The 24,584-nt window shown below is 44.2% G+C and overlaps 2 protein-coding genes across 5 annotated transcripts in view; both read left to right on the top strand.

Moving 5' to 3' along the window:
* The window catches only part of pla2g4f.1 (phospholipase A2, group IVF, tandem duplicate 1), a 39,373-nt gene extending 24,913 nt beyond the window's left edge, over positions 1 to 14,460 (top strand). For 3 of the 4 annotated variants that reach the window (XM_061789471.1, XM_061789472.1, XM_061789474.1), the window contains 9 exons: positions 317 to 453; positions 626 to 848; positions 937 to 1,051; positions 1,282 to 1,419; positions 8,607 to 8,714; positions 9,392 to 9,571; positions 11,670 to 11,842; positions 11,927 to 12,113; positions 13,497 to 14,460. In XM_061789471.1, coding sequence (XP_061645455.1) covers positions 317 to 453; positions 626 to 848; positions 937 to 1,051; positions 1,282 to 1,419; positions 8,607 to 8,714; positions 9,392 to 9,571; positions 11,670 to 11,842; positions 11,927 to 12,113; positions 13,497 to 13,699 — 1,464 coding nt within the window. In that variant the 3' untranslated portion in view covers positions 13,700 to 14,460. The remainder of the gene's footprint in view (positions 1 to 316; positions 454 to 625; positions 849 to 936; positions 1,052 to 1,281; positions 1,420 to 8,606; positions 8,715 to 9,391; positions 9,572 to 11,669; positions 11,843 to 11,926; positions 12,114 to 13,496) is intronic. The other variant, XM_061789473.1, reaches the window with a different exon arrangement.
* A 6,078-nt stretch (positions 14,461 to 20,538) lies between these two features.
* The window catches only part of LOC133485850 (cytosolic phospholipase A2 zeta-like), a 53,498-nt gene continuing 49,452 nt past the window's right edge, over positions 20,539 to 24,584 (top strand). Inside the window, exons 1-3 of the mRNA XM_061790166.1 lie at positions 20,539 to 20,609; positions 21,724 to 21,796; positions 22,000 to 22,130. Of these exons, the coding sequence (XP_061646150.1) occupies positions 20,601 to 20,609; positions 21,724 to 21,796; positions 22,000 to 22,130 (213 nt within the window). The 5' untranslated portion in view covers positions 20,539 to 20,600. The remainder of the gene's footprint in view (positions 20,610 to 21,723; positions 21,797 to 21,999; positions 22,131 to 24,584) is intronic.

Below are 24,584 nucleotides of genomic sequence, written 5' to 3' on the forward strand. Positions count from 1 at the left end.
TGAGAGGCGGGAAGTAGCTGTGAACATACTTACTACACAACTGGCATTGACCACACCACCATAGAATGGTTCCATTCATACCTCACATACTACGCTCACTTAATTCAGGTAGCCCTCATCTGACCACTATGGGTGTGCTCCAGGGATCCCTGCATTTCATCATCTACTCTACCTACTTCTCCTCTGCCTTATTTTCCGTAAATGTGATATTATCTTTTGTTGGTAGAACACTTCCAAGAGTTCATGAAGGTGAAGCCAAAGCGTTTCTCAATCTGCAGCTGTCATATGAAGTTGTTGTCTGCCTTTCATTATTTAGGTGCCAACTATAGCATTGGTGGGTTCAGGGGGAGGATCCAGAGCAATGACAGGCCTGCTTGGTAGTTTGAAAAGCCTGGAGGAAATACAATTCCTAGATACTGTCTCTTATATCACTGGAGTGTCTGGATCAACTTGGTGAGTGTGCTTTCCAAGTTAAAAAACAAAATGTAACTGTATACTAGTCTTACATTGTGGTTAAAAATCATATACTTCAAGTTCTGTTTGTTATTTTAATGGGACAATGTGGCTGGAAAACATGCACACCACTCATTTTGGCCTTTTAAAATTGTTTTTCTATTATGAGCAGGGCTATGACTGCCTTGTCCAAAGACGAAAACTGGTCACAGGACGGCATAGACAGTACCATCGCTGAACTAAGAAAAGAGCTATGTAAGAGTGTCCTGAGTGTGTTCTCTCCGGAGAAACTGAAATATTACAAGCAAGAAATGAAAGAAAAAATGAACGAAGGGCACATTGTGTCACTTACTGATATGGCAGGCCTGATTTATGAACAAATTGTTTTTGGGAAGGTAGGTTGCTGCATACTTAGTCATATTTTTGTTCAGCATATATTTTTACTTTAAAAAGAATAATCATTATATTTGTGGACACTTGCAGAAAATTACCAGTACCCTCTCTGAGCAGCAGAGGACAGTAAATGAAGGCCAAAACCCTTTCCCCATATACACTGCTGTCAGTATGAAGGAGAAGAGTGGCTTTCATTCAGAAGCTGGTAAATATCATTGTTGGTTTTGTATTAGTTTGGCACTTTACCAGGTATTTAACATATCCTATACATTTTGTTCAAGCTGAGTGTAACCAATACAAATTTGTTATATTCAAAAATGTGTGCCAAAGTTCAAATAAAGGTTGGGGATTCAATATAAAATGCAATTCACATGACGAGCATTTCAGTTTTTTTCCCCCCAGAATATTTATTTACTCTGTTTTATCAATTACCAGAGTGGTGCGAGTTTACCCCCTATGAGGTTGGCTTTCTAAAGTATGGGACTTTTGTACGAGCTGAAGACTTTGGCAGTCAGTTCTTCCTGGGTCATCTTGTCAAAAAACTTCCAGAAGTCCGCATACCTTATCTGATTGGTAAGAACATACATACATCACCCCCCCCCCCCCCCCCCCCATCTACAAATAAGAACACGATTTTACCTTTGTAACGTTACTTGTGGTCAAATATCTAGAATGTCTAACTACTGTACAACTGTGTTTCGCACCCCTATTCCTCTTGTCTGTTCTGTCTCTCTTTCTGCCCCCTAAAGGCCTTTTCTGTCCAGCTGCATTTTCAATAAACATCAGAAGAATTAAAACAAAGTTAAAAAATAACCAGAGGCACTATTTCAAACTCCCCTGCTGCACAGCAAAACTGTTCCAGCACAAAAGGCATACAGATCCACCATTCTGCATGGCCATGCAGCTGAACAGAAGAGGTTAAAGTATAAATAATAATCATGAATAAATAAATAAATTGTTCTGTCTTTGCACACAATGCAGCCCTATGGGGGGCACAAGTCAGTGCAAGCTGTAGGCCAGTCCCAAGCCCGGATAAATGCAGAGGGTTGCGTCAGGAAGGGCATCCGGCTTAAAACCTTGCCAAACAAATATGAGCGTTCATCCAAAGAATTCCATACCGGATCGGTCGTGGCCCGGGTTAACAACGTCCGCCACCGGCGCCGTCAACCTGCGGGGCGCCGTTGGAAATTCAGCTACTGTGGGTCGAAGTCAAAGAAGAAGAAGAGGTGGAAAGCGAGTTCTTCGGCAGAAAGAGAAGAGGAAAGCACAGCGCCTAGAACTGAATGTGGGGACTTTGAATGGTTGATATACAAAGGTTGATATATTGTGTGTCCAGGAGACCAGGTGGAAAGGCAGTAAGGCTAGAAGTTTAGGGGCAGGGTTTAAATTATTTTACCATGGTGGAGAAATGGAGTCGGGGTTATTTTAAAAGAAGAGTTGGCTAAGAATGTCTTGGAAGTGAAAAGAGTATCAGATCGAGTGATGAGGCTGAAATTTGAAATTGAGGTTGTTATGTGTAATGTGATTAGTGGCTATGCCCCACAGGTAGGATGTGACCTCGAGGTGAAAGAGAAATTCTGGAAAGAGGTCGACGAAGTAGTACTGAGCATCCCAGACAGAGAGAGAGTCATGATTGGTGCAGATTGTAATGGACATGTTGGTGAAGGTAACAGGGGTGATGAAGAAGTGATGGGTAAGTACGGCATCCAGGAAAGGAACTTGGAGGGACAGATGGTGGTAGACTTTGCAACAACGATGCAAATGGCTGTAGTGAACACTTTTTTCCAGAAGAGGCACGAACATATGGTGACCTACAAGAGCGGAGGTAGAAGCACGCAGGTGGATTACATCTTGTGCAGACGATGTAATCTGAAGGAGGTTACCAACTGTAACCATGTGGTGGAAGCTGAGACAGGACGAGTGTTGTGCAGCTTTTCTGGAAGAGGTGAGACAGGCTCTCGGTGGACGGGAGGAGCTTCCAGAAGACTGGACCACTGCAGCCAAGGTGATCAGAGAGGCAGGCAGGAGAGTACATGGTGTATCTTCTGGCAGGAAAGGAGAGAAGGAGACTTGGTGGTGGAACCTCACAGTACAGGAAATCATACAAGGAAAAAGGTTAGCTAAGAAGAAGTGGGACACTGACAGGACCGAGGAGAGCCGAAAGGAATACATTGAGATGCGACAAAGGGCAAAGGTAGAGGTGGCAAAGGCCAAACAAGAGGCATATGATGACATGTATGGCAGGTTGGACACTAAAGAAGGAGAAAAGGATCTATACAGGCTGGCCAGACAGAGGGATAGAGATGGAAAGGATGTGCAGCAGGTTATGGTGATTAAGGATAGAGATGGAAATATGTTGACTGGTGCCAGCAGTGTGCTAGCTAGATGGAAAGAATACTTCGAGGAGTTGATGAATGAGGAAAATGAGAGCGAAGGGAGAGTAGAAGAGGCAAGTGTAGTGGACCAGGTAGTGGCAATGATTAGTAAGGGGGAAGTTAGAAAGGCATTAAAGATGATGAAAAATGGAAAGGCAGTTGGTCCTGATGACATTCCAGTGGAGGTATGGAAGCATCTAGGAGAGGTGGTTGTGGAGTTTTTGACCAGCTTGTTCAATAGAATTCTAGTGCATGAGAAGATGCCTGAGGAATGGAGGAAAAGTGTACTGGTGCCCATTTTTAAGAACAAAGGTGATGTGCAGAGCTGTGGCAACTATAGAGGAATAAAGTTGATGAGCCACACAATGAAGTTATGGGAAAGAGTAGTGTAGGCTAGACTCAGGACTGAAGTGAGTATTTGCGATCAACAGTATGGTTTCATGCCTAGAAAGAGTACCACAGATGCATTATTTGCCTTGAGGATGTTGATGGAAAAGTACAGAGAAGGTCAGAAGGAGCTACATTGTGTCTTTGTAGATCTAGAGAAAGCCTATGACAGAGTACCCAGAGAGAAACTGTGGTACTGCATGGGGAAGTTTGGAGTGGCAGAGAAGTATGTTAAAATACAGGACATGTACGATGGCAGCAGAACAGCGGTGAGGTGTGCTGTAGGTGTGACAGACAAATTTAAGGTGGACGTGGTACTGCATCAGGGATCAGCCCTCAGCCCCTTCCTTTTTGCAGTGGTGATGGATAAGCTGACAGATGAGGTTAGACTGGAATCCCCGTGGACCATGATGTTTGCAGATGACATTGTGATCTGCAGTGAAAGCAGGGAGCAGCTGGAGGAACAGTTAGAAAGATGGAGGCATGCACTGGATAGGAGAGGAATGAAGATTATCTGAAGTAATATATATGCATGAATGAGAGGGGTGGAGGGGGAAGAGTGAGGCTACAGGGAGAAGAGATAGCAAGGGTGGAGGACTTTAAATACTTGGGGTCAACCATCCAAAGCAATGGTGAGTGTGGTCAGGAAGTGAAGAAATGGGTCCAAGCAGGTTGGAACGGGTGGAGGAAGGTGTCAGGTGTGTTATGCGACAGAAAAGTATCTGCTAGGATGAAGGGCAAAGTTTATAAAACAGTGGTGAGGCCAGCCTTGATGCACGGATTAGAGACAGTGGCACTGAAGAGACAACAGGAAGCAGAGCTGGAGGTGGCGGAAATTAAGATGTTGAGGTTCGCTCTCGGAGTGACCAGGTTGGATAAAATTAGAAATGAGCTCATCAGAGGGACAGCCAAGGTTCGATGTTTTGGAGACAAAGTTAGAGAGCGCAGACTTCGATGGTTTGGACACGTCCAGAGGAGTAATAGTGAGTATATTGGTCGAAGGATGATGAGGATGGAGCTGCCAGGCAAGAGAGCTAGAGGAAGACCAAAGAGGTTGATGGATGTCGTGAGGGAAGACATGATGGCAGTTGGTGTTTTTAGAGGAGGATGCAGGAGATAGGCTTTCATGGGAAAGGATGTCGCGCTGTGGCGACCCCTAACGGGACAAGCCGAAAGGAAAAGAAGAAGTTCTGTCTTTGCACATGTTTTCTCCACTTAGAACCCCATGGAAGTTGGGACGTTGTGTTAAACATAAATAAAAACAGAATACAATGATGTGCAAATCAATGTTCAACCTATATATAGTTGAATACAATACAACGACAAGATATTTAATGTTCAAACTGATAAACTTTATTGTTTTTAGCTAATAATCATTAACTTGGAATTTTATGGCTGCAGCACGTTCCAAAAAAGCTGGAACAGGGTCATGTTTACCACTGTGTTACATCACCTTTTCTTTCAACAACATTCAATAAACGTTTGGGAACTGAGGACACTAATTGTTGAAGCTTTGTAGCTGGAATTCTTTCCCATTCTTGCTTGATGTACAGCTTCAGCTGTTCAACAGTCCGGGGTCTCCGTTCTTGTAGTTTCACATTTTCAATGGGAGACAGGTCTGGACTGCAGGCCAGTCTAGTACCCGCACTCTTTTACTACGAAGCTACGCTGTTGTAACACGTGCAGAATGTGGTTTGGCATTGTCTTGCTGAAATAAGCAGGGGCGTCCATGAACATTTTTTTTGCTTGGATGGCAGCATATGTTTCTCCAAAACCTGTATGTACCTTTCAGCATTAATGGTGCCTTCACAGATGTGTAAGTTACCCAAGCCATTGGCACTAACACAGCCCCATACCATCACAGATGCTGGCTTTTGAACTTTGCATCCATAACAGTCGGATGGTTCTTTTCCTCTTTGGCCCGGAGGACACAACGTCCACATTTTCCAAAAACAATTTGAAATGTGGACTCGTCGGACCACAGAAGACTGAGAACACGTTGAGGAACATTGTCCTTAAACTGTTTGACTATTTTCTCACGCACTTGTTCACAAAGAGGTGAACCTCGCCCCATCTTTGCTTGTGAATGACTGAGCAATTCAGGGAAGCTCTTTTTCTACCCAATCATGGTACCCACCTGTTCCCACTTAGTCTGTTCACCTGTGGGATGTTTCAAACAAGTGTTTAAAGAGCATTCCCCAACTTTCTCAGTCTTTTTTTCCACCTGTCCCAGCTTTTTTGGAACGTTGCAGCCATAAAATTCTCAGTTAATGATTATTTTCTAAAAACAATAAAGTTGATCAGTTTGAACATTGAATAATCTGGTTAGCACTTCTGCCTCACAGTTCTGAGGACCGGGGTTCAAATCCCGGCCCCCGTCTGTGTGGAGTTTGGATGTTCTCCCCGTGCCTGCGTGGGCACTCCAGTTTCCTCCCACATCCCAAAAACATGCATGGTAGGTTGATTGACGACTCTAAATTGCCCTTAGGTGTGAATGTGTGGACGATATATATATATATATATATATATATATATATATATATATATATATATATATATATATATATATATAAAACATTGTTACACAAGTTTGCTAAAGAGGATTTGGAGGTTTCACAGCACGACTGGCAAAATATTCAGATGAAACCAAAATAGAATTTTTTCGGCGGAACAATGAGGAAAAATGTCTCGGCACACAAACATCAAAACCCTATCCCAACTGTGAAGCCTGGTGGACGGAGCATTATGGCACAGGCGTACTTGTTATCATCAATGGAAAAACTTATTCCCAAGTTCATCAAGATATTTTGCGTAAGACTTTGAGGCCATTTGTCCGACAGTAGAAGCTCCAAAGAGGATGGGTGTTGCAACAGGACAATGATTAAAAACACAAAAGCAAATCAACAGCGCAATTGTCTTCAGAAGAAGAAAATGTGTGTTCTGCGGTGGCCCAGTCAAAGTCCTGACCTCAATCCGATTGAGATGCTGTGGAATGACTTCGAGAGATTTTCCCACCAGACATCACAGGATTCTTGCAAAACTGAAACTTTTATTAAAGGAGGGTCAACCAGTTATTAAATCCAAAGGGCTCGCTTACTTTTTCCTCCCTGCCCTGTGAATATTTACGTTATGCTCTATGAAAAAATATACTGTAATTGTTTGTGGTATTAGTTTAAGCAGCCTGTTTGTTCATTCTTATGATTTAGATGAAGATCATGAGAACAACAGGTTGAATTTCAGGGATGGCTGTGCATGGGACACAATCTGAGGACTGATCCAAAGAACAGTGCAGACGCTTTTCTGCTCGCTCTGATTGCTTCGCCTCTGTAAACATTTTTCTTGCTGATAAGCTTGTTTTTCTTCTTCCAAAGAAATTAGAAGAAGCAGCTCCTATATATTTTTAAACTTGTGGGGCTGTACCTTTTTTTAGATGCAGTCAGTTGTTGCCATATTCCAATATTTTTTGATACCCCCTTACGATTATGTAAGCATGGCCTGCTAATTAGCACAAGCCTGCTATTAGCAACGAGACCAGCAACAAGATGCCTCCCATTTCCACTGAAGATCACAAACTGCTACAAAAGATGGCGGTCCTGGAAACGAAAATCCACCATCTTGAACTGTATGTGGATGTAAATGGACAGTTGGGGAATGAAACCACTCTAGCAATGTCTAAAAATGGTGAGCAGAAGCATGCTTAGCTCAACAAAGAGGACAGATGTGGACTGTGGAAATGGTAATGGATCATCGAGCAGTTCTATGGATAATAACATGGAAAAAAAATCTAAACAACTCTCTGCTACACTAGACGCATTTGACCTCTCTCAACATATTAAGACTCCAACCCACACTGAAGGTCACATCTTAGACCTGGTCATCCCTACGGATGTTGAAATTCTATCAGTTCACATTCACGATATGGCTATTTCTGACCATTTTTGTGTATTCTTTGAATTACAGATTCTTCCAAAATTTCAGACAATGTCTATGTCTATTAAAAAAATGTACATAAATGAGACTACCGCCACTAATTTAGCTGTGCCACAAACTGTGAATGCTGAGACAGTTGATGAACTTTTGGATAATTTCACCTGGAAAATCTCCAATGCCATGAATGCTGTCACTTCTATAAAAACTAAGACAATCTTGAGGCGACCTAGAATACAATGAAGGCGCACAATGAAATCAAAGTGGAGGAAAGCAGAACGTAAGTGGAGAAAAACTAAACTCAAAATTGACTAAGACAAAGTCAGCTACACTTTTCTGAAATCATCAGCAAGCTCACAAAGCCCCTGAATCAGATAGCTCCAGAACTCCTAACAGCAGGCGGCACCGTGGCCGACTGGTTAGAGTGTCTGCCTCACAGTTCTGAGGACTCCACCATGTTCTGCCCGTGCCTGCGTGGGTTTTCTCCGGGTACTCCGGTTTCCTCCCACATCCCAAAAGCATGCATGGTAGGTTAATTGAAGACTCTAAATTGCCCGTAGGTGTGAATGTGAGTGCGAATGGTTGTTTATTTGTATGTGCCCTGCGATTGGCTGGCAACCAGTTCAGGGTGTACCCCGCCTCCTGCCCGATGATAGCTGGGATAGGCTCCAGCCAAACCGCGACCGTTGCGGCTCAGAAAATGGATGGATGGATGGATGGATGGATGTTTATAAGCAGTTTTTTCTTTCTTTGTTTTTAAATGCTCAAGTAAACCACATTGAGTTACCTTGTGTATGAAATGAGCTCTATTAAAATGGCACAAAATTGACACAAGGGACAACTTAACATCTCTTCCTGTTTTTGATTATTTCTTCTGTATTCATTTTATGATGAATTTATGCAGAAATTTAAGTAATTCCAAACAGTTCACATACTTTTCCCTCACACTGTATATAATGCGTATATGTATGTGTGTGTTTGTAACTATACAATATTGTTTTTACTACTGTCATTTTACAATATACAATAATCGAGAAGCAATTTAAAGTTAACATTTTTCTTTTCAATTAGGAATATGGAGCAGTTGCTTCTCAGTCAATCCGACTCAATTATTCAAGCTCGCCACTGGTTCGGAAGCTGAGTCTGACTCCTTGTTTGGGCCAGATATCGACAACATAGGTAAAGCTTCCACTACAAGTATAGGAATATAAGGGTGCTTTGAGTTGAAAAATATATTTGGTATTTAGTTTTTTTGGTCAGGAGGCACGGTGGACCACAGGTTAGCACCTCTGCTTTGCAGTTTTGAGGACACGGGTTCAAATCCGGCCTCGCCTATGTGGAGTTTGCGTGTTCTACCTGTTCCTGCGTGGGTTTTCTCCAGGCACTCCGGTTTCCTCCCACATCCCAAAACCATGCATGGTAGGTTAATTGAAGATTCTAAATTGCCCGTAGGTGTGAATGTCAGTGCGCATGGTTGTTTGTTTATATGTGCCCTACGATTGGCTGGCGACCAGCTCAGGGTGTACCCCGCCTCTCGCCCAGAGTCAGTTGGGATAGGTTCCAGCAATACAGGGATAATCTCTCCAAAAATATTCACTGACGTAGGGACACTTCAGGATGATTACATCGCCATGTTGAGCATATAAAGCTGACATAACCATGTACAATACATATTCATTTCATATTTATTTATCCTGGAATGTTTCGACCTGCCTGTTTTTCTTTGATAACAATTTTGTTGAATGCAAATCTTAACCAATATTATTTATATACACTAGTTAAATGTTGATTTAATATACATTTTAATGCTATTTTAATGGTCCAGTGAAGTAATTATGTTTTCCCACTTTCTGCAGAGACTGATGATGATCCTTCAACTCTTGATACACACCTCATAGATCCATCCACAGATGTATCCAGAATCATCAGTGATTTCTTGAGGAATCGCCCAATTAGTTCTAAAGTACACAATTTCATGAATGGTCTCCTTCTGCACACAAACTACAATGCACATAGCAACTTCACAGCATGGAAAGGTAGGCACTCATCATTGCAGTGGCATTTCTGAAATGGAAAAAGAATTAGTTCACAAAAGAATTTGCACTTTGTTGTCTCTGTTTTAGGAGCAAAGCAAAGAGATAATAAACACACACACACACACACACACTCACACACACGTAGAAGCGGGTGCCAAACTTCAACTCCTCACCAGCGTGACACGCATTTTTAGGTCACAGGCAACAACTTACTCAGTTCTACATCCCTGTCATGTCTATGTATGCAATGTCAAAGCTATTTGTGGCATATTAAAGACATGGATACTATATTAAGGCCAAATACAGCATATTTAGTTGACATTAGGTGAATCAACAGGATCTTTAGTAAAGCTTTGTGTTGGTATAACAACCAGGCACCGAGATGCGCTGTATGTGTCCTTGAGGCTGGAACACAGGACAGCTACCCGTCTATGTAACCATGTCAACCTTGACCTTGGAACAGCACTAACATTTGAATATCATTAAAGAAAAAAAATTAAAGACAATTAATAAATACTGCAATACATACTGAACTATAGTAAATAATACAGCTCATCCATCCAACTATTTTCTTCCGCTTATCCATGGTTGGGTCGCAGGGTGCAGCAACCTAAGCAGAGAAGCTCAGACTTTCTGCTCCCCAGCAACTTTTTCCATCTTTTCTGGGGGAATCCTGAGGCATTCCCAGGCCAGCCGAGAGACATACAGGTAGTCTCTGCAGTGTGTCCTGGGTCTTCCCCAGGGCCTCTTCCAGGTGGGATGTGCCCGGAAAACCTCACCAGGGAGGCATCCAGCAGGCATCCTAAACAAATGCCCGAGGCACCTCATCTGGCCACTCTCTATAGGCAGTGGAGGAGCGGGTCAACTCTGACCCCCACCTGGATGACCAAACTTCTCACCCTATCTCTAAAGGAGAGCCTGGACACCCTACGGAGGAAACTCATTTCGGGCGCTTGTAACAACAATCTTTTTTATTTTATTTATTTGGTCACGGCTCACGGCTCGTGACCATAGGTGAGGGTAGGAACGTACAATAGAGCGGCCGGTAATTTGAGAACTTTTCCTCTCGGCTCGGCTACTTCTTCATCATGACAGGTCGATACAGAGTCTGTATCACTCCAGACGCTGCATCAATCCATCCCCATGTCAATCTCACGCTCCATTCTTCCCTCACTCGTGCATAAGAACCCAAAATACTTGAACTCCTCAGTTTGAGGCAGGATCTCATTCCTGACCTGGATAGGGCACTCCACCCTTTTCCAACTGAGGAAAATGGCCTAAATTTGGAGGTGCTGATTCTCATTCCAACCGCTTCACACTCGGCTGTGAATCGCGCCAGCAAGAGTTGAAGATTACTACTTGATGAAGCACCACATCATCTGCAAAATGCAGAGAAGCAATGCTGAGGCCACCAAACCGCAACCCCTCAACAGTGCCTAGAAATTCTGTCCATAAAAGTTATGAAGACAATCCACAGGTCTCCTCGAGGGACACAGTCGAACGCGTTCTCCAAGTCCACAAAGCATATGTGCACTGTTTAGGTGAACTCTCATTAACACTCCAGAACCCTGCTGAGGGTGAAGTCCTGGTCCACTGTCCCACAGCCAGGACGAAACCTCCAATGCTCCTCCTGAATCTGAGACTCGACTTCCCGACAGTTCCTCCTCTCCAGCACATAAACTGACCAAAGAGTTGCCAAGCTTCTGGCATCAACAAAATACTGAGCAAATGTAGTCAGTACTAACAATATGGACATGTGATTTCAGTTTTTTATGCATTTGAGGGAGAAAATGTGAATAACATTTAAATTTTGTCATGATGGGGTGTGGTGTGCAGAATTTTGAGTGATCAATTGATTTAACCATTTTGGAATGAGGTTGTAACAGTAAATTTGGAAAGAGTAAAGCGCTGTGAGTACTTTCTGGATACACCCCTTGTCCCTGTTGTTCCCATTAGTTTCTGTCTGATAAAGTTGCCAGTCTGATACATATTGTAATGCTCATCTGTTTTACAGTACATAGTTTTACTGCTTATTTGTCAGACTGTATCAATTTCATACATTTATTGTATTCATTGATTGTATTTATTCTTTCTCCAGAAACACACATTGATGCATTTCCAAACTTACTGACGCCCAGCGACTCCATTCTCCAGCTCATTGATTCTGGTCATCACATAAATGTTGCCTGTGCCCCCGTCCTACGTCCCGAGAGAGAAGTGGACGTTATCATATCCCTTGATTATTCCTGGAATCCAGACAACATCTTCAGGGTGAAAGCGAACCTCTTTTCAACTGATCTGTTTGAAAGTAATTACAATGTTCCATTCATGTAATCATTATTATCCTGTTAACAGGATCTAAAGATGACAGCAGCTTACTGTAAAGACCATGACATCCCCTTCCCTCATGTCGATTTTACCACTCTGGAAGAAGCACCTAAGAAGGAGGTTTATATCTTTGAAGATATGGAGAATCCCAAGGCACCGATTGTGATTCACTTCCCACTTGTCAATATTTCATTCAAACAGTTCAAACAACCAGGTATGCTGCGTCTACAAAAGTAAATGATTAAATGTTATTTAATCCATAATTAACTAATGGTCAAGAATGATCATTGGAAATCCAAATCATCAATGCATTGAGGATCAGAATTACAATCACACTCAAAGTCAGAGGTGAAAAATTGGATCACAGGGTGAACCAACTTCTGTTAATTGCCGAAAGACAACTAATGATCTGGCACATGAATGATTTATGCCCTCCACTTGCCTGCATGCACTTTTAATGTCTGGGCATGCAACTAATATGATGGTGGCTGGTCTACTAGGGAATCGTCTTCCAGACTTGGATCTGGGCATCAATTAACTCCAGGACATTCTGTAGTGCAACGATACATGAACAGGAGGTGTTTGATTGACTTCAGTAGCATCAAGGCCTTCATCATCCGAGAACCACTGATATACTCAAACAAAATTAGGCTGGACTTTGTCCTGCACAGCCTGCCCAAGGCCCATTGCCTTAGCATATGTTCTGACAATGGGCCAGAGGATGACATCAGCCAGGTTACCTCTCGTTGGCACTTGCACAAAGAAGCAGATAGTGTTCATGCTGGGTTGGTTGCCCTCTTATGGCTCCCTCCACCTACATGCTCTTGACATTGTGCTGGGAGACACAGCAAACCTTCGGGCTACGGAGGATGAACGACTCTAATTCAGCCACCTATACAGGCTGACGATACCAATGCAAGCTACCACTAGTGGCAACGGCACTGGGGAAATACAAAACTTGCCAAAAATAAACCAGAAAGGGAGATTTGTGATCTGTGGGTACCCTCCTTTCTGCATGTTGTTTGTCAAATTTTTAAACAATAATGGTGAAATTCATTCACAATCATTATTGCTACCCATTTGATTGATATCCATTGAATAACTTTTAAGATTGTGTTCCTTTAATTTTTTTTTCAAGGAATCTATTGATTCCCGCTTTTGAACCAAAAATGTATTTTCATGTTTTGGACCTGGCGGCACGGTGGACGACTGGTTATAGCGTCTACCTCACAGTTCTGAGGGTTCAATCCCCGGCCCCGCTTGTGTGGAGTTTGCATGTTCTCCCCCGTGCCTGTGTGGGTTTTCTCCGGGCACTCCGGTTTCCTCCCACATCCCAAAAACATGCATGCTAGGTTAATTGAAGTCTCTAAATTGTCCCTAGGTGTGAATGTGAGTGCGACTGGTTGTTTGTTTCTATGTGCCCTGCGATTGGCTGGCAACCAGTTCAGGGTGTACTCCGCCTCCTGCCCGATGACAGTTGGGATAGGCTCCAGCACGCCCGCGACCCTAGTGAGGAGAAGCGGCTCAGAAAATGGATGGATGGATGGATGTTTTGTACCTTAGGATGACAAACAATGGTTATCCTTGTTGTTCACAGGCGTAAGGCGCAAAACTGCGGAAGAAATAAAAGCTGGAGAAGTGGACGTACACAGCAGCAACTCTCCATTCACCACTGGGAATCTCACCTACTCAGAGGAAGATTTTGACTCTCTGGTGCAGTTGACATTTTATAATGTCGCCAACAACAAGGAAGCCATCATGGATACATTGCACAAGGTCTTGAAAGCTAAAATTGCATGAGATCGAGGGAAATAAGTCAGACATGAAAATTCTTGATGGTTGAACTTATAAATACTGCATTACGATGTCTTAGTCCAATGCTTGCTTTTCAAATCTCATTTCCATTAAACTTTGATAGGTTTTAGCGCATTGGCCATCAAATACTATACTATACAAAAAAAATAACCTAAAATGTTTGTACTTCATTACTTGACTCCTTTATATATTGTACACTATAATTCTTCTGGCCCAGACATAAGACTTCAGCATCTTACTTGCATTCTTGTGTCCAGTCTTGTATACTCTAGTGCTCACTATTAGACATTAAAAACATTTGTGCTTTGAATTACCAGGGAAATATTAGTTATTAAATATTCTCCTTCAATTAATAGGAAATGGAACTCTCCTAAAAAGTATTTGAACAGTACAGAAGTGCACTGTAAACCCGGTGTTAGATAAGTATATGCCTTTGGACTTATAGAATTTATTGTATGTTAATTATAACTGCCTTTTGTTTCAGTGCAAAGATAAGATTGTTTGTCTCTCTCTCTGATATTGTAAAATCGCGTTGCTGTGAGACAAAGCTTGATGTCTGTGGTTCGTAGATTGGGGGGCAGTTGCATGAGGCATATGATGACAACCTTTTCATGTGTGTATACATGACCTTGCCTTGGGATCGGAGAAATAGGCAGACACTGCTTAAAAAGCACCCATCAGGTTGGATTTGAACTGTTTCCTTGTATGCCAATTTTCAATAAATTGTATCTCTCATTATTCTCAAAGTGCTTGTCCTGTCTCTTGTGTCCTAAAGGATTAAGATTTTTCCTTGGTCACCCGAAATATTTGAGTTTACTTGAAAATACTAGTAAACCTTAAAGAAAACAAACCTAAGTAAGAAAGATGAAAAGATGAAAATGAATTTAACTCAATGTCCTACGGAGTTAAATTAATAGAAGATGTTTTATTGAATGTCTTTATTTGAATAAACGTAATGTGTGTTTGTTACGACTTAAAATGTTAAGTAATGTGTAAACTAGTGTAGCGTATATGAGGATGAACTAAAAATGTAATTAATTTGGGAAAAGATCAAGCCGGAAGCGATGCCTGCGTGACTGCCGGTTTAGCGTAATTTTAAGTTAAAGCGTTATAAATCAGGCTATTTTATCTAGTAAAGTGATACCACGTCACTTTTGATGTGGATAAAATTTAAGGAAAGTGATGACAAACCTTTTTTCCTCAGTTTTGTAATTGGAAGGTTCTCGTTAATTTAAACCCATATATTCCCTAATCTGTACTTTTAGTAGACCGCAAATTGGATTTACATGTGTTAAACACGATTGAGGCAGGCTAGTTGAGCTTCCGAATGTTCAGCCGGTTCGATCCGCACGGGGGAACAGGTGGATTTGGCGGAAAGGAGGAAGGAAAAAAAGGAGCACAAAAAGTTCCCAGGTAGGACGGCCGGAGCCCCGGTGTCGCTGCTCGCAATATGTTTGGAGTTGATTTGTGCTGTCCGCTTGATCCTGTCCTCCACTTGGGGCAGGATCTCATCCCCGACCTGGAGAGGGCACGCCACCCTTTTCCGACTGAGGACCATGGTCTCAGATTTGGAGGGGCTGATTCTCATCCCAGCTGCTTCACACTCAGCTGCAAACTGCTCCAGTGAGAGTTGGAGATCACGGATTGATGAAGCCAACAGAACCACATCATCTGCAAAAAGCAGAGATGCAATACTGAGGCCACCAAACCGGACCCCTCTATGCCTCGGCTGCGTCGAGAAATTCTGTCCATAAAAGTTATGAACAGAATCAGTGACAAAGGGCAACCTTGGCGGAGTCCAACCCTCACCGGGAAGGAGTCCGACTTACTGCCTGATACGCGGACCAAACTCTGACTCCGGTCGTACAGGGACCGAACAACCTGTATCAGGGGGTTCGGTACCCCATATTCCCGAAGCACTCCCCACAGGACCCCCTGAGGGATACGTTCGAACACCTTCTCCAAGTCCACAAAACACGTAGACTGGTTGGGCGAATTCCCATGCACCCTCAAGGACCCTGCCGAGGGTGTCGAGCTGGTCTACTGTTCCACGGCCAGGACGAAAACCACACTGCTCCTCCTGAATCTGAGATTCAACTTCCCGACGGACCCTCCTCTCCAGCACCCCTGAATAGACCTTACCAGGGAGGCTGAGGAGTGGGATGCCCCTGAAGTAGGAACACAACCTCCGGTCCCCCTTCTTAAAATGGGGAACCACCACCCCAGTCTGCCAATCCAGAGGCACTGTCCCCGATGTCCATGCGATTTTGCAGAAGCGTGTTAACCAGGACAGCCCTACAACATCCAGAGACTTGACGAACTCCGGGCGAATCTCATCCACCCCCGGGGCCTTGTCACCGAGGAGCTTTTTAACCACCTCGGTGACCTCAACCCCAGAGATAGGAGAGCCCGCCTCAGAGAACCCAGACTCTGCTTCCGCATGGGAAGGCGTGTCTTTGGAATTGAGGAGTTCTCCCCACCGGCTCACAACGTCCCGAGTCGAGGTCAGCAGCGCCCCATCCCCCCTATACACAGTGTTGATGGTGCACTGTTTCCCCCTCCTGAGACGCCGGATCGAAGCTGTCCAGGAGTCTTTCTCCATGGCCTCACCGATCATGAGTTTTTGCTTCAGCGACCACCAAAGCTGCATTCTACTTGGCCAGCCGGTACCCATCAGTTGCCTCATGAGTCCCACAGGCCAAAAAGGCCCGATAGGACTCCTTCTTCACCTTGACGGCATCTCTCACTGTTGGTGTCCACCAACGGGTTCGGGGATTGCCCCCACGACAGGCACAACCACCTTACGGCCACAGCTCCGGTCGGCCGCCTCAGCAATGGAGGCGCGTAACATGGTCCACTCGGACTCAATGTCCCCCGCCTCCCCCGGAACATGAGCAAAGTTCTGTCGGAGGTGGGAGTTGAAACTCCTTTTGACAGGGGATTCCGCAGACGTTCCCAGCAGACCCTCACAATACGTTTGGGCCTGCCAAGTCGGACCGGCATGTTCCCCACCATCGGAGCCAACTCACCACCAGGTGGTGATCAGTTGACAGCTCCGCCCCTCTCTTCACCCGAGTGTCCAAGACATGCGGCCGCAAGTCCGATGACACGACCACAAATTCGATCATCGAACTGCGACCTAGGGTGTCCTGGTGCCAAGTGCACGTGTGGACACCCTTATGCTTGAACATGGTGTTCGTTATGGACAATCCGTGATGAGCACAGAAGTCCAATAACAGAACACCACTCGGGTTCTGATCGGGGGGGCCGTTCCTCCCAATCATGCCCTTCCAGGTCTCACCGTCATTGCCCACGTGAGCATTGAAGTCCCCCAACAGAACGATGGAGTCCTGAGCGGGAGCGCACTCCAGCACCCCCTCCAAGGACTCCAAAAAGGGTGGGTACTCTGAACTGCTGTTTGGTGCATAGGCACGAACAACAGTCAGGACCCGTCCCCCCACCCGAAGGCGGAGGGAGGCTACCCTTTCGTCCACCGGGGTGAACCCCAACGTATGGGCGACGAGCCGGGGAGCAATAAGTATACCCACACCTGCTCGGCGCCTCTCACCGTGGGCAACTCCAGAGTGGAAGAGAGTCCAACCCCTCTCGAGAGGACTGGTACTAGAGCCCAAGCTGTGCATGGAGGCGAGTCCGACTATATCTAATTGGAACTTCTCGACCTCACACCCCAGCGCGGGCTCCTTCCCGGCCAGAGAGGTGACATTCCACGTCCCTAGAGCCAGTTTCTGTAGCCGGGGATCAGAACGCCAAGGTCCCCGCCTTCGGCCACCGCCCAGCTCGCACTGCACCTGACCCCTATGTCACTGAATACAGCAGGAAAGAGAAGTCTTTGTTGGTGAGCCTCTTCAGGCTGGCTGGGGGTGGACGTTAATTAATTTAGCATCCGGGTGCAAAACCAGGTGTCTGTGTCTCAGCTTTGATGCTACTGTCTTGTAATTCGTTTAGCGTCTGTGTGCGACGTGAAATCTGGAATCCCCGTGATTGTCTGCCTCAGCGGGGGAGACAGCGGTGCAGCTCGGTCTGGAGTTTGGGGTCACGGTGCCATTGGGCGAGAGCATGTCCGCTACACTCGGCAATGAGCCAATTTTACTTGAATCTTTTGCACAACTAATGTAATCTTCTTTTCCTTTCGGCTTGTCCCGTTAGGGGTCACGATGGCGTGTCATCCTTTTACATGTAAGCCCATCTCCTGCATCTTCCTCTCGAACACCAACTGCCCTCATGTCGTCCCTCACTACATCTATCAACCTTCTTTTAGGTGTTCTTCTAGCTCTCTTGCCTGGCAGCTCCATTTTCATCGTCCTTCTACCAATATACTCACTATATCTGCTCTGGACGTGTTCAAACCATCAAAGTCTGCTCCCTCTAACTCTGTCTCCAAAATATATAACCTTGTCCCTCTGATGAAACCATTTCTAATCCTATCCAACCTGGTCACTGCAGGAGAGAACCTCAACATATTCATTTCTGCCACCTCCAGCTCTGCTTCCTGTTGTCTTGTCAGTGCCACTGTCTCCAATCCATACATCATGACTGGCCTGACCACAGTCTTATAAACTTTGCCCTTCATCCTATCTGTCACATAACAAACCTGACACCTTCCTCCACCCGTTCAAATCTGCTTGGACCCGTTTCTTCACTTCCTTACCACACTCACCATTAGGCTGGACTGTTGACCCCCAGTATTTAAAGTCCTCCACCCTTGCTATCGCTTCTCCCTGTAGCGTCACTCTTCCCCCACCACCCCTCTCATTCATGCACATATATTCTGTTTTACTTTGGCTAATCTTCATTCCTCTTCTTTCCGGTGCATGACAACAACCTTTCTAACTGTTCCTCCACTCGCTCCCTGCTTTCACTGCATAATGGTCCATGTTGATTCCAGTCTAACCTCATCTGTCAGCCTATCCATCACCACTACAAACAGGAAAGGGCTCAGGGCTGATCTCTGATCCAGACCCACCTCCACCTACAACTCCTCTGTCACACCTACAACACACCTCACCGCCATTCTGCTGCCCTCATCTATCCATCCATCCTTTTTCAGAACCGCTTATCCTCACTCGGGCTGCGGGCGTGCTGGGGCCTATCCCAGCTGACTCTGGTTGAGAGACGGTGTACACCCTGAACTGGTCGCCAGTCGATCGCAGGGCACACATAGATAAACAACCATTCAAACTCATATTCACATCTAGGGGCAATTTAGAGTCTTCATTCAACCTACCATGTATGTTTTTGGAATGTGGGAGAAAACCAGAGTACCTGGAGAAAACCAATACAGGCATGCGGAGAACATGCAAACTCCACACAGGCGAGGCCGGAATTGAACCTTGGTCCTCAGAACTTTGAGGCATATATGGTAACCAGGCATTCACCATACCGCGCCCTCATACATGTCCCCATACTTCTCTACCACTCCAGACTTCGGCATACAGCACCACAGTTCCTTTCTGGGTACTCTGTCATAGGCTTTCTCTAGATCTACAAAGACACAATGTAGCTCCTTCCAACCTTCTCTGTACTTCTCCAAAAACACCCTCAATGCAAAAAAATTCATCTGTGATCCTCTTTCTAGGCCTGAAACCATACTGTTGCGCGCAAATACTCACTTCTGTCCTGAATCCAGCCTCCACTACTCTTTCCCACAACTTCATTGTGTGGCTCATCAACTTTATAGTTGCCACAGTTCTGCACATCACCCTTGTTCTTAAAAATGGGCACCAGCACACTTTTCCTCCATTCCTCAGGCATCTTCTCTAGAATTCTATTGAACAAGCTGGTCAGAAACTCCAGAGCCACCTGTCATAGATGCTTCAATACCACCACAGGAATGTCATCAGGACCAACTGCCTTTCCATTTTTCATCCTCTTTAGTGCCTTTCTAACTTCCCCCTTAATAATCATTGCTACTTCCTGGTCCACCACACTTGCCTCTTCTACTATTCCTTCTCTCTCATTTTCCTCATTCATCAGCTCCTCAAAGTATCCAGTATCCAGCACACTACTGGCACCAGTCAACAAATTTCCATCTCTATCCTTAATCTATCTCTATCCCGCTGTCTGACCAACCGATATTGATCTGTTTATCCTTCTTTAATGTCCAACCTGGCATACATCTTGTTGAGCCTTTGCCACCTCTACTTTTGTCCTACGTCACATTATTACCTTGCCTCCTCTCCTTGGTCCTCTCAGTGTCCCACTTCTTCTTAGTTAACCTCTTTGCTTGTATGATTTCCTGTACTTTAAGGTTCCACCACCAAGTCTCCTTCTCTCCTTTCCTACCAGAAGACGCATCAAGTTCTCTCCTGGCTGACTCTTTGATCACCTTGGCTGTAGTGGTACAGTCTTCTGGAACCTCCTCCTGTCCGCCGAGAGCCTGTCTCACCTCTTCTCGAAAGTCGCACAACACTCTTCCTTTTTTCAGCTTCCACCGCATGGTTCTCTGCTCTGTCTTTGTCTTCTTTATCTACCTCGCCACCACCGGAGTCTAGAGTTTAAAGATGTTTTGTTTACTTGTTTTATTCTTTCTTGCATGCTGTCCTGCAGCTATGGTTTCAAGCTAGTTACAGAGTTCATATAGTTATCTGCTATGCTAATCTGCCATCAGCAACACACCAGCGATGGAAATGCTAACCAAATGAATGTTATGTACTAAACCAAACTGTACCATTTGCTGGAAATGAGGCTAAGATAAACCTTACAGCTACCTTGTAGAACCACCTGTTGGGTGGAGGGAGTAGTTGATGGGTTCAAGCAGAAATATAAATACACATGCACGTTATTTGCATTATAAATGTATCATCGTTCAGAGAGAGCTCACTGAGTGAGACTGTTCATTCACTTGTATTGAGCTGTAACGGTCGCAATGGCAATGGTAAGTTGATTTAATTTAGCGACATTTAGTGCTGATAATAATGATGCTTTGACTTGATAGTTTGTGTTCGTGTAAAAATATGTTTTGTTTCCATTTGCATTATCACTGAGTTGAAGTAAAATGGAAACCTTATTATGCAAGGAAGGCTTTGCTTTCAAACTGTGTTTATGCCAGGTCATTGCATTCTCAGGGCATGCCATCGATTCCATGCCCTGAGAATAAACTGGGTTTACATACACATTACAGTGGGTATTAGTGAACACTGTAATAATACTATAGTAAGAGTAGTTTCATGTGCTTTGATGACAGTCGTTCACCTTTTCGAGTACTAAGTAGACCTCTCCAATCAGTCCACTGACAGGACTCGTTTGACTCATTGTACACGACAATTTTCCTGGCTGAAGCAATAGACTTCAGTTCTTGTGTCTGGTCTATTATTCTCGTAATCACTAAAAACATTTAACACATTTGGGGAACACATTTGAAAATAAAATGTTTAATTGCTGAAGAAATATGTCACTTCAATTCATGGAATATCAGAGCAATACATAAATTAGTACACCCACGTAGAAGAGTGAGCTTTTGAGCCGAACATTTTTCAGAATTTTGACTACACTTGCCTGCTAAAAGCAGTTTGTCTTGGAAATTTAAATATTTTGCGTGTGTGTGCGCGTGCGCATGAGTGTGTACATTTAGAACAAATGTCCAACATTTGTATGAGGATTGAGTTTTTTTTTTTTTTAGTACTGTCGTGTATGGTATACCATAGAAAATATATTCTGAAAGACTCAAGGTTCTCTAAGAAATCTGCTGAGGTGTACTTATATTGAGCGCTGCACTTTAGTGCAGAAACTTTGAGTTACTGTGTTGGTACTTCACTTTGCCCTGAATAATAAATACGAAGACTACCATTTAAGGCAATACATGTTTGCATTTATATTATACTGTGCTGTGCCCCGAAAAGCATTTACTTGCAAATTTTCAGCTAAAAATATTGAACTCAAATGTCTCATATTTGGTATTTAAACTATGATCATTAAGCTAGCTGGTTTGCATGATGTTTTGCATCAGACCCGAACAAGAGAAGTGTTATGTGTTTTGCATGTTTTTACAGAATGAGCCTGTCTCCTCCTGGACACTGAGTGTCACCATACTGAGGGCAGAAAACATTCGCTCATCAGACTTTTGTATGTGAGAATGTCATTTTATTTTTAACAGAATAAATGTACATGGTTGTATTTGTGATATTAATTCTCATGAATATGTCATTCGTATTTTTAAAATTCAAGTGTGTATCTAAATTGCCATTTTAAATTGCCTAAAATTTGGGAGACCAAGAAAATTATTTATTATTTTGTCCTAATTGTGTTATTGCTGATCTGTATTTCAGGGTCAGAGTCTGATTGCTACATCACCCTGACTCTCCCACCTGCAATTGTTTTCAAGACAAATACTGTGGCCAACAACAAAAACCCAGAGTGGAACCAAAGCTTTAATTTCAGACTCCATAATAATTTCCAGGTGAGACCTTCAAAGATTCCAAATACATGGAATTTCATGTGAATAGCAGACACATGGCAAAAAATGTAGGAAATAAGTAGACATTTCTTGGGAAACATTATTATCAACTAACTTAATAAAAATGGTATGTCTTACTGTACATATAGGTATTTATTTTACAAGTATTAGTCTGCAAAAAAAACTCTAACAAATGCAGGGATCCAGGCAACAAAAGATTGAATGTCCCTAGCCTGAGTCTTGGGGGAGTGATGATGCTCAAGAAGTTGTGTTGCATCTTTTCAACATCCATATCGCTGTTGCTCGGTGGAATCCTCACATCTCCCAAACAATCACTTTTCAGAAAACCCCCCAAAAAGGATTTTTGATGAGCCATTATTTGGTGATGCACTGAACCTTCGCCCACCAAATTTGGTTTTCGTCCGAAAGACTGCTGCCGTCAAAATAAAAAGGCCGAAATAGGATCTTGGGATAATGCAAGCAAAGCACGCGGTTGTGTATGCTATATTATTTTAAAAAAACAAAACTAATGGCGTTGAACAATCTCCCTGCTTTCTGCTGTTTGTATCGGGGAATGCTTGTTGCAGGCTATTTTGCACTGCCCCAGCTACCTACTAGCTATGGCCAGCTAGCTAAAGCTGTACCTGGAGGCTGATCACAACCAGAGAAAAATACCCATTGAGGCCAGTCTGGTTGGTGCCCGTGACGCCCAACAGGAGATCGCTCACACCCCTCTGCACAACAGCTGTGATGCCAGGTGCATGAGGAATGTTGAGGCCACTCAAAGTCGGAAGACAGGTGCAGGATGTGCAGGGTCAGAAAATGGCCGCAGGATGTGCACCGTCAGAAGAGTGTTGAAAGGCAGAAGCATGGCGTGCAACATCATAAAAGGGTCAGGGTGTGGCCACAAGACGTGCGCCATGGTGCAGAAGGGTGGGTGACAGGTCGCAGCACGTGCAACGCCAGGACGGGATCGGGAGGTGGACGCAGGAAGTGCACAACCGGAACAGATTTGGAAGGCAGCCGCAGGACGTGCGCGATCAGAACAGGTTCGGAATGTGGCTGCAGGACATGCGCTGGAGTGGGTTCCAAAGGTGGTAATGCTCTTGTCATAATTTAAAAAATATGGAAATTCAGAAAAATTGTTCTAGAAATGAATTTCTACAGGTTGGCAGCTCTGCAGACATACCTACTGTATAAATGCAATTTTACTTACAATTGGCATCGTAATTTAACTTGGTGTTTTGGTTTCCTCACTTTTGGCCAAGCGTTTTCATTTTGGTGCAAAACTACCAGCAAGAGCAAGACATTTTGAACACTTTAGAATAGGTCAGCATCCATCCATCCATCCATCCATCCTCCGCTTATCGAAGGTCAGGTCGTGGGGTAGCAATTTAACCGAGAAAGCCCAAACTTCCCTCTCTCCGGCCACTTCGTCCAGCTCTTCCGGGGGGATACCGAGGTTTGTATCTTTGTTCTTTCAGTCATGAACTACTGCTCGTGACCATAGGGTAGGGATGTACAGTAGCTCGACAGGCAAATCAGACGTCTTGCCAGTCCGCCTGTTCATCCCTCAATCCATTGTTCCCTCACTCATGAGCAAGATACTTGAATCCTCCACTTTGGGAAGGTTCTCATCCCCCACTTGGAGAGGGCACTCCACCGTTTTCCAACAAAGTAGCATGGTTGTAGATTTGGAGGTGCTGATTCTCATCCCAACTGCTTCACACTTGGCTGAAAATTGCTCCAGTAAGAGTTGAAGATTGTGGCATGTTGAAGCCAACACAACCACATCATGCCTATGAATATTCTCATTCATCCAGGTCATTTCATTCTCAGGGCATTGAATCAATCGCAACTGGAATGTTATGGTTGTCTGAAAAGATGCTTTGCCTCTCAGCCGAGCAGGCTTCATCAGTTAATGCAACAAGGCTTAGTTAGGACAACACGAGCCTGACTTGGTGTGGACTGTCCCTTATTTGCATTCCAAAAGAATGATACCATGTGTGGTTTTGTGTGGCATAAATAGGAGATTCTCCACACTAAGCCTACTCGGATGACGGGTGAAACGTCTTCTAAGAGAATAAGAAAAGTCCAGTTATGATCAATTAAATGCCCTCAGAAAGAATCATATCGAAAATATTTAGAGACGTAATACTGACATGACCAAATTGGACCCCCTCAATGCCTTGGCTGAGCCTAGAAATTCTGTGCATAAAGGTTGTGAACAAAATTGGTGAAAAAGGGCAGTCTTGGCGGAGTCCAACCCTCACTGGAAACGAATCCCCCTTACTGCTGGTAATGCGGACCACACTCTGATACCGGTTGTACAGGGACTGAACAGCCCGTGTTAGGGGTCGGATACCCCATACTCTTGGAGCACTCCCCACAATACCCAGCAGGGTTTTCCACATGTACAACCCCAATTCCAATGAAGTTGGGACGTTGTGTTAAACA

Source organism: Phyllopteryx taeniolatus, chromosome 11 (genome assembly GCF_024500385.1).
Source record: "Phyllopteryx taeniolatus isolate TA_2022b chromosome 11, UOR_Ptae_1.2, whole genome shotgun sequence".
Lineage (NCBI taxonomy): Eukaryota > Metazoa > Chordata > Actinopteri > Syngnathiformes > Syngnathidae > Phyllopteryx > Phyllopteryx taeniolatus.